Genomic DNA, 10,762 nt, shown 5'->3' on the forward strand with positions numbered 1-10,762 from the left:
GTGGATCAGTTACTCGTTATTTAACACATACATGCACTTAGAGCATCAAGATTGTTTTGTAGGCATGACTATTGGTTAATTGAAACCCCAAAAAACATTTTTCACATTTATTATGCATAAACATTGTAAACATATCTATGTGATTATTGTAGTATATGTAACCGCCAATGAGACGGTTAGAGGGTGAATAATACTTCTCACGTCGTACACGAACATTATAATTCGGTCAAACCTGTTGAATACAATTCATTTAGTATTTCAAGTAAGTCATACATAGGCACTCTTACATAAATGTTTAATCCAATATATATTTACATAACAATCATGCCTATGTAATTAGTCTAACACAAAAACAATGACACAGTCTACCTGTGTACACAATAAGTACTAATTAAACTTCCGTGTTGAAAGTCTAGAGAGAAGCCAGGGTAGGTGTTGACTCATGGGTAACTATACTGAAATGCCCACCCTATAGCCTGGCCCCTTGGCTGGTCAGCTATGGCTGAGTCAGGTGATTATAATTATACATAAACAAACTCCCTTCACACCCTCCAACCTCCTTCTGGGCCTCTCATCTTCAACCATCTCAACACTCTACATTGTGAGTTACAGCCTAACATAACATTTGTTTATATGTCATCATAATTATGTACCGCTTGCTGTAACACCCACTCCGTTGAGCGTTCACGCTCAAGACCAGATCAGGCCTTTGATACTTAAGTTTGTCACATTCATGCGACTATGCTGCCCTCAGGCTGGTGGTATTTAACTTTGTCACGTCCTTGTGACTAAGCTGCCCTCAGGCTGGTGGTATTTTAACTTTAATTTTGTCACATTCTCGTGACTATGCTGCCCTCAGGCTAGTGGTATTTAACTTTGTCACGTTCTCGTGACTAAGCTGCCCTCAGGCTGGTGGTATTTAACTTTAACTTTGTCACGTTCTCGTGACTATGCTGCCCTCAGGCTGGTGGTATTTAACTTTAACTTTGTCACGTTCTCGTGACTAAGCTGCCCTCAGGCTGGTGGTATTTAACTTTAACTTTGTCACATTCTCGTGACTAAGCTGCCCTCAGGCTGGTGGTATTTAACTTTAACTTTGTCACATTCTCGTGACTAAGCTGCCCTCAGGCTGGTGGTATTTATCTTTAATTTTGTCACGTTCTCGTGACTATGCTGCCCTCAGGCTGGTGGTATTTAACTTTGTCACATTCTTGTGACTAAGCTGCCCTCAGGCTTGTGGTACTTATCAGTTCCTTAGGACATCTCGGTCCTTTGACGTTCGCACATCACCATCTTCGTGTGTGGACACCCAATTCATTCTCCTGGCCGACTCCGTTAACCCTTTCCATTGCTCCCTCCAACGAGCATAATTTTGTCACAGGTCGCAGCATTGTGGACGTCGACGTCTTAACCACTGCCTGTCGGACAAGTCCATTCTCGCCAGCCTTGATTTCCATCACTCGACCAAGGTGCCATTTGTTGCGTGGACTATTTGCTTCTGCTATAATGACTAGGTCACCAGGGCGAAAGTTGCTCCGTGGTCTGAAATGCACTTGTCGAGTTCTGAGTTGAGGGAAGTACTCCGTCAGCCAGCGCTTCCAAAATTGATCTGCAAGGTACTGGACATGCTTTCACCTTCTGTGGTATGATTCGCCTATTGACCTTCCACCTAAGGGAAGATTACCCTTTTGACTTAAGTGCAAAAGATCAGCAGGAGTGAGAGCCTTTGGTTCATTTGGCGTGTTTGGAACTGGGGTGATTGGCCTCTCGTTAACTATGGCTTCCACTTCACAGAACAGTGTTTGCAGACGTTCATCGTCTAAAACTTGTGAGCCCACAATCGCCTGCAGAACCTTCTTCACTGTGCGAATCTGCCTTTCCCATACTCCCCCCATGTATGGGGCAGCTGGTGGATTGAAGACCCAGTCAATATCTGCTTTCAGTAAGGCACCTCTGAGTCTGTCATCTTGTTCCCAACTTTTCACTGCCAATTTGAGCTCTTTGGCTGCCCGTACCATGTTTGTCCCATTATCCGACCTAATACGCTCTGGTGTACCTCTGCGTCGTGAGAACCTTGTTATTGCGTTGAGGAAGGCATCTGCGTCTAATGAGGCCAAGACTTCTAGATGAACAGCCCTAATAGTTAGACATGTAAACAGACATCCCCAGCGCTTAACCTGTTTCCTCCCTACCTTGATAATGAATGGACCAAAACAGTCCGTTCCAGTGTAAGCAAATGGAGCCTTTCCAGGAGTGACACGATCTATTGGTAAGTCAGCTTGCCTTTGATGCCGACTTCTCCAGTTGTTCCGTCGGCACACTACACAGCATCGTATGATTCTATCAAGCAAGCGTCTGCCCTGGGGAATCCAATACCTTTGCCTCACACACGCCATCGTGTGTTCTCGTCCGGCATGTCCGGCTCTCTCTTCGTGCATCTCCCGCACTATGATTTCACTGATGTGGTGGTCTCTAGGCAGCAAGATTGGCTCCTCACCACTTCGCCCAAGAAGGGTTCCTTTAATTCTTCCCTTTGATCTGAGCAACGTTCGCTCGTCCAAGTAAGGTTCCAGTTTATATAGCTTATTGTCCTTCGGCAGCTCACCCTTTATGACAGTTTGGATTTCTTTCTCATAAGCCTCTTTCTGCACCAATTTTATAATTGTCTGCTCAGCCGACTGTAGTTCCTCAGTGCTTAGCCTCTTCAGTTTGAGGCGCAGGTCTGAGGTCCTTGTACTGGACCCAAGCCACCAAATGAACCTTTTAATCCATGCCACCCCTTTCACCAAGCGGTGCCATGATGAGTACCTGAGCCACAGTTTGGCGAGGGACCACTTTGACTGCTTGCTCACTGCCAGAGCAACTACAGATCTCTGGTGTACTTCGCGTTTCACCTCCGGTAAGTCGTTCAGAACTGCTGGCAGTTCCTTTCCCTTTGGCCACCGTTCTTGAACACTGAGTAGAAAGTCAGGACCTCGTATCCACCGAGATCCTGCAACCAGGTCCAGGACAGGTAATCCCCTAGTTGCATCATCTGCTGGGTTCAGCGATGTGCCGACATGTCTCCACTGGTCAGTTCTTGACAGCTCTTGTATGACTGCTATCCTGTTGGCTACAAACGTTTGAAATCGTCTGCTCGAATCGGCGATGTACTGCAAGACTAGCATGCTATCCGTCCAAAAATAAGATTCGTGTATGGTCATGGTCATTTCTCAGCGAATCGGTCGATCAGCGTTCACTGCCAGGACAGCTGCACAAAGTTCCAGCCTTGGTATTGTCAGTTGCTTGAGTGGGGCCAGCTTGGCCCATCCGTGCACGATAGAGCACTGGATACTTCCGCCAGAGTCTACCATTCTCAGATAGGTCACCGCACCGTAAGCAGCCTGCGATGCATTGCAGAAGGCGTGCAACTGTGCCGAGATGATTTCTTTAGCACATGCTGTTTTTAGGCATCTGGGTACCCTTAATTTCCCTAGGTGGGCCAGTTCTCCTAGCCAGGTGCTCCAGGTCGTGTGATTAACAGCCGACAAAGGTTCGTCCCACCCTAATCGACGCCTGCATTCACACTGAAATAATATTTTAGCCCTGATGATGAATGGAGCCACGAACCCCAGTGGGTCATAAATAGAACTGACCAGGCTTAGTACTCCTCTCCTGGTCGCTGGCCTTGAGTTTGGTTGCACCTTGATGGCGAGCTGATCACCTTCCAGGAGCCACCTAACCCCCAGGGCTCGCTCCATTGGCAATTTGTCTTGCCTCAGATCAATTTCCTTCAGTGCATTTTGCCTCTCCTCCGGTGGGATGGTAGCCAACACTCCTTTGTGATTACTGGCCCACTTAGTTAACCGAAATCCTCCACACGCCAACAGTCTTCGAAGCTGACACGCTAACATTGATGCTTCATTTGATGAGTCCAGCGACATGAGCAGGTCGTCAACGTAGAAGTTGACTTCTGCTTGCGCCACCATGTCGGGAAACTCGGATCTGTGGTCTTGGAATGTGCGCCGGAGAGCGTAAGTTGCACATGAAGGGCTCCACACCCCACCAAAGATGTGCATCTTCATCTCTACTCAGGTCCCCATTCTCCCACCAGAGGAATCTTAACGGATCTCGATGTTCTGGCGCTAAATGGATTTGATGGTACATCGCCTCCACATCTGCCATGATGGCTGTAGTTCCTTGGCGAAACCTAAACAGGACTTCAAGTAATTTGTTGTTGAAGTCTGGACCTTGTAGTACCTGATCGTTCACCGATGTCCTCTTGTGTTTGGCTACACGGTCAAAAGCTATGCGTACTTTGTTTGGCTTATTTGGGTTCAACACCGGGTGATAAATGTTTAATCCAATATATATTTACATAACAATCATGGCTATGTAATTAGTCTAACACAAAAACAATGACACAGTCTACCTGTGTACACAATAAGTACTAATTAAACTTACGTGTTGAAAGTCTAGAGAGAAGCCAGGGTAGGTGTTGACTCTAAGATATGGGTAGCTATACTGAAATGCCCACCCTATAGCCTGGCCCCCTGGCTGGTCAGCTATGGCTGAGTCAGGTGATTATAATTATACATAAACAAACTCCCTTCACACCCTCCAACCTCCTCCTGGGCCTCTCATCTTCAACCATCTCAACACTCTACATTGTGAGTTACAGCCTAACATAACATTTGTTTATATGTCATCATAATTATGTACCGCTTGCGGTAACAGGATATAATATATATTTAATGTCTGGACAGATTCCCAAGAGTTATGCATATTAATGCATAGATTTTGTAAGTATATTTATGCAAAGTGACGTAAAACCACATAGTCTATGGGGCCCCAACGAGGTTACACCAGAGAGCTAACTCCCCCGCCACCCCCTACAAGGCACCGTCGTGGGCGAAGATTTAATTCTTGACCACAGGTTAATATCGTGTCCAACCTCCATCTGCTGCTATAACTTCATGCAATCTGGTGGGCATGGAATCTACCAGATTGCTGCAGATGTTCGGCCAAACTGTAAGAAAACCCATGGACAATGAGACATTAGTAAAATATACTAGGTCATTTTAGCACGTGCACACGCATAACTGGGCTGCATTTGAAAAAAAATTCATGAGGTGCGGGGTTTCTTAGCTGATTCTTTATGTATTTTGCGTGCTGATTCCAAAAATGCCATTCATTTTGCCCAATTAGGTCAGATTTTTATGCTATGGGAATTAGGAAAAAATCGAAATTCTTAAATATGATGTCAAAATTTTTATGCAAAATATATCATAAGAAATGTAACCACAACACATAGGACCAAAATATGTCAACTACATAGATACCTTTACAGTTAGACCTGCATAAATGGCTGTCGCAGAGAATTTCTTTGGTGGTTGGTGTCTGGGGCGTCCCGTTTCAGACACTAGCAGTAGTCGGCGAGCACGTTGATATCCCAGCGACCCTGGTACCCCTCCTCCATTACATGGATATCTTGATGGAAGCGTTCTCCTTGTTCCTCACTCACATCACCACAGTTCTCTGGAAAGTAGTCCAAGTGGGAGCTGAGGAAGTGCATCTTGATGGACATGCGTGCACCAAGAACTTTGTAGCTCAGAAGCAGGTCCTCAACAACTCGTTCATACTCTGGACTTCTGTAGTTGCCAAGAAAATTGGAGACAATAGACTTAAAGGCATGCCAGGCTTTCTTCTCATTTACATCCATGCTGCAATCAAACTTGGGATCTTTGAAAAGCTCTCTGATCTGAGGGCCATCAAAAATTCCTGCATTCAGCTTTGCCTCACTGACTTTTGGAAATTTTTCTTTCAGAAAATTTTAAGCCTGGCTTTTTTTGTCCAGTGCCTTTACAAAGTTTTTGAACAGACCGAGCTTGATGTGCAGTGGCGGAAGAAGAATGTTCTGCGGATTCACCAGAGCATGGGCAACAACATTGTGAGAACCTGGAGTAAGTCCACTTCTTGCAGGCCAGTCATGTTGCATGTAGTGCTGCTTGTCTGCTCGACTATCCCACAGACAGAGGAAACATGCCATGTACCACCAGATGAAAAAGAAATTTAATTGTGAAAAAATATATGCAAAAAAACACGGACATATACTCTTTTCCTTTGTGTCATGGTGGACATTTAAATGGCCGGCGAGCACGTGGGTGTATTTAAATGCATCGTAAGGGCATTAAAACTGACCGAAATCTTTTCTGTGAGGCTTGCCAATGTCTCGGATGATTTTTTTAATGAACGAATATGAGGACCCCATTTTGAGCGAAAAATGCCAATATTTTACCTGAATCTCCGCTTAAAATGCTATAACACAAAATTCTGACCTGATTGAGCAAAATGGATAACATTTTTGAGATCAGCATGCAAAATACACCCAGAAAAGCTTAATAATACACAAACCTCAAAAACTATGCAGGGCAGTGTTATATACAGACCTATTGGTCCTTGCAAGGCTGTTTGGTTATGCTATGCTAACTAGCTTACTAGTACAGTCTGTGAGTTTACTAGTACAGGGGTGAGTACAGTCTGTACTCACCCCTGAAGATGTGAATTGCACGAAAGCGCTTGAGAACTTCGTGTTTTCTTCTTTCCTTATGGTTATCAGCTTATACCTAGATCACGCGCACCTACAGTGATTTACTTGCACATATATATATATATATATATATATATATATATATATATATATATATATATATATATATATATATATATATATATATATATATATATAATACTCAGAAATTTCAGAGTAATTTCGAATGCCCCGCCATTGGTAACACTGAGCGTTCAAGGTCGCGTGAGGGAAAAGAGCGCTGCCTGCTCATAGCGAGAGATTGCGGAACTAGGCCTATATGATATTAAATGTAATTTACCGAATTAATAATGATGCGATTCATGAAGTAAGGGACTATTATTGAATTTGAAATTATTATAGATCGTTTATCAGTCTGAATAATGTTACGGGTGTCCCAAGGAGTTATTAGTTAGGCGGAAAATATATCACGTAGACCTAAGCTAACGCCTTGAGAAAACGCGACGCTGCCTCTCTCTCAGTCGCGGGGAGGATTCATACAAAACAAGACGTCCCTGCGCGTCTGTCACAGAAATAGTCACGTGGCCTAGTCACCTGTGCTGCGCTATGGCAGTATAACAAGTAAGTCTCATTCAATCTCGGACAGGGTTTAGATAGGGCAGTGGTAAAGTTAACTAGAGCTAACAGTGAGTTCATTTCAGGGTTTCCGTCAGAACCCACTTGACTGGAGTTGACCGGCGTTGACCGGAGTTGACTGCGAGAGATTGACTGCCGTTTGAGACTGCCGTTGATGATTGAGGGTGGCGATTGTCGCCATTGGACCGATCAGTGTAGGCCTGTCACTGTTTAGCGGGGTAGCAAAGGATCTCTTGAGTGAACGAGTGCTCCCGACAACTAAAACGACGGGACCAGCATCAGCAGTGGGTGATCAGTTCTTACCACTCGAACACCACGTGTCCTCGGTCAGCTAGAAGTGTTACCTACTGGCCATAGACACCTGCTGGCGTTCTCTCTTCCTGCCCATGGACGCACTGGGAGTACACTGAGGTTATCTGAGTATATTAATGGTCACACACTGAGACCGTGAGTCTAGGACTCTAGGAGATACCTAGAGGAACATTTTATCTCCCTTATTACGGGTGTAGTTAATACCATTTCTCAGTTACTGATATTATCTTGACGTGTGTAGTTTAATATTTCTTAAATAATTTTGAGAGTAGTGTTTTTTGAATGTGTGTGTCATTAAGTGGAACCAGAGTGATACTGTGATTTGATTCTTTTAATGCATCTAATTGTTCTTCATAATTCTGATCTCAGGTATAACCTTGTTCCCCAGAGTAGTGGTTAAGTTAGGTTAGGAAGTGTGCATCTGTTGGAGTGCTATAATTTTGTTGAGTGCCCTTAAGGCCTATTCATTGTAGAGTATTTAATTTCTTATTTTTTATTACCATTTCCTCAGTGACTGATATTATTTTGTTGAAAGCCCTTAAGGCCTATTCATTGTAGAGTAGTTAATTTCTTATTTTTTAATACCATTTCCTAAGTGACTGATATTATTTTGTGAAAGCCCTTAAGGCCTGTTTCATGTGTGCAAGCAACATTTCTTAATACTTCAAATTTATTGTTGCCTGTGTTTCTAATAATTTCTATATCATGTATAACTTTTATTCCCCAGAGTAGTGTTTTAAGTTTAAGTTAAGAGGTGTGCATATTGGTGTACCATTATTTGATTGTGTTTGTAGTGTTGGAGGGAATATAAGTGTCTAAATTTTACAGTGTATCTCATTCATCCCAGTCACAGACGCTATCCTTCCACGGGTCACGGACAATTCATTTTGTTTAGTAGATTTAAGTGTTCTTGTGCTGGTTCGGGATTTTTCTCAAAGGGGCGCTTCCACTGCCATTACCATCTATTAATTTTTAATAAACCCCAAGTCAAGTGAGAAATTAAAGTCCAGTAAATTCCGACCGGTTACATATATATATATATATATATATATATATATATATATATATATATATATATATATATATATATATATATATATATATATATATATATATATATATATATATATATATATATATATATATATATATATATATATATATATATATATATATATATATATATATACACACACAGTTGTACCCCACTTAACGCGGTCAATAGAACCCAGAGGGTCCCGTGTTAAGTGAAATCCGCGTTAAGTGAACAACAGAACATATGGGATTAATTCCAATAGAAACCGGCCCGACCCCCAAACTCCACTTTTTGAAGACACATAACTATGTTGTAGTAAAAATAACATCTTAATTTTATGATGGTACATGCACACAATTAATACTTAAGAGAAATAGAGAAATACAGTCGCCAAGTTAATGTCCATTCAAATAATGGACTCAACTCCCTCCCTCTCTTCCCACACTACACTGCTGGCTCTTCCCTCTCTGAGAAATTTTTTGGGGAAAACCACTAAATTTTAATAAATAATACCTCAAACTAAAGTTTGGATAATACAATTGACATTGCTGGATTCCTTGTAAGACCAGGAATATTTTGAATATAAATGTCATATATTTTGCACAAAAGATAACATATTTACTAGAGAAAACATTTTATCTAAAATTTGTATGTCTAATGCAAAATATATGATGTTTATATTCAAAATGATCACCAAATTATAAGAATTCCAGCAATGTAAATTATATTCTGGCCGGGTAATTTGTATGAATTTTATGAGCTAAAACAAATATCTTCAGTTAATGAAAAAAAAAATTCTTCAGGACACTATCGGTCAATCAAAGTACCCCACCTTGCTTTCCCCCTCTTCCAACCTCACGGTCAGTCCCAACCCTCCCCCTCACCCCCCACCAATCCTCCCTTCAAGAGAAGAGTGGGTGAAAAAAATAAATTTTAACATTTTGTATTAAACAATACCTCAGATTAAAGTTAGGATAATATAATTGACATTGCTGGATTCCTTGTAAGACCAGGAATATTTTGAATATAAATGTCATATATTTTGCACAAAAGATAACATATTTACTAGAGAAAACATTTTATCTAAAATTTGTATGTCTAATGCAAAATATATGATGTTTATATTCAAAATGATCATCAAATTATAAGAATTCCAGCAATGTAAATTATATTCTGGCCGGGTAATTTGTATGAATTTTATGAGCTAAAAAAAATATCTTCAGTTAATAAAAAAAAATATATATTCTTCACGGGGTAACAAATGGTCGGTCGGTCCCTCCTTCCCCCCACCGTCCCAGGAGATGTGGGAGAAGCCACTAAATTTAATATCATCTTCTCGAAACTAAAGTTAGGATAATACAATTGACATTGCTGGATTCCTTGTAAGACCAGGAATATTTTGAATATAAATGTCATATATTTTGCACAAAAGTTAACATATTTACTGAGAGTAAACATTATATCTAAAATTTGTATGTCTAATGCAAAATCTATGATGTTTATATTCAAAATGATCACCAAATTGTAAGAATTCCAGCAATGTAAATTATATTCTGACCGGGTAATTTGTATGAATTTTATGAGCTAAAACAGGCAGTCAGGCAGGGTGGCGGGTGGGGGGGTGGGGCGAATCTAAAAATAGCTCTCGAGCCGGACACTCACAGCGTATATGTGGAAAAAATCCACGTTAAGTGAAAGTTAGGCTCTGAGCACGTATATGATAGCGTTAAGTGAAGCGCTACGTTAGAAGTAATACTATATATATATATATATATATATATATATATATATATATATATATATATATATATATATATATATATATATATATATATATATATATATATATATATATATCTTTATGTAATGTATGTATGTATGTATGTATGTATGTATGTATGTATGTATGTATGTATGTATATATATATATATATATATATATATATATATATATATATATATATATATATATATATATATATATATATATGCTGATAACCACAAGGAAAGAAGAAAACACGAAGTTCCCAAGCGCTTTCGTGTAATTCACATCTTCAGGGGTGAGTACAGACTAGAGAGAGTAATACAAACCAAGGTGTATATATATACAGAGGAGGGTGAGACCAGGTCCACAATGGTCAGGAATTAGGTAATGACCCAACTAATCTTTAAATAGCACACAACGGTTGGTGGTCAGGTCAGATGGTCAAGTGACCCGGCCTTCTCACCTGATCACAAATCTTCTTAAT

The 10,762-nt window shown here is 40.8% G+C and overlaps 2 protein-coding genes across 2 annotated transcripts; both read right to left on the reverse strand.

Moving 5' to 3' along the window:
* Positions 1-1,631: 1,631 nt before the first annotated feature.
* Positions 1,632-3,167, reverse strand: LOC121879739. The gene has a single exon (XM_042386509.1). It carries the CDS (start codon positions 3,165-3,167, stop codon positions 1,632-1,634), a length of 1,536 nt encoding a protein of 511 aa, XP_042242443.1.
* Positions 3,168-3,212: 45 nt separating this feature from the next.
* Positions 3,213-4,064, reverse strand: LOC121879748. Its single transcript, XM_042386521.1, has one exon. It carries the CDS (start codon positions 4,062-4,064, stop codon positions 3,213-3,215), a length of 852 nt encoding a protein of 283 aa, XP_042242455.1.
* Positions 4,065-10,762: the final 6,698 nt, after the last annotated feature.

This window comes from Homarus americanus, unplaced genomic scaffold (assembly GCF_018991925.1).
Source record: "Homarus americanus isolate GMGI-L3 unplaced genomic scaffold, GMGI_Hamer_2.0 scaffold15287, whole genome shotgun sequence".
Classification (NCBI taxonomy): domain Eukaryota; kingdom Metazoa; phylum Arthropoda; class Malacostraca; order Decapoda; family Nephropidae; genus Homarus; species Homarus americanus.

Excerpts from the sequence above, each read along its gene's own strand:
- LOC121879739 (XM_042386509.1), bottom strand. The coding sequence starts at position 3,167 with ATGCTAGTCTTGCAGTACATCGCCGATTCGAGCAGACGATTTCAAACG.
- LOC121879748 (XM_042386521.1), bottom strand. The coding sequence starts at position 4,064 with ATGAAGATGCACATCTTTGGTGGGGTGTGGAGCCCTTCATGTGCAACT.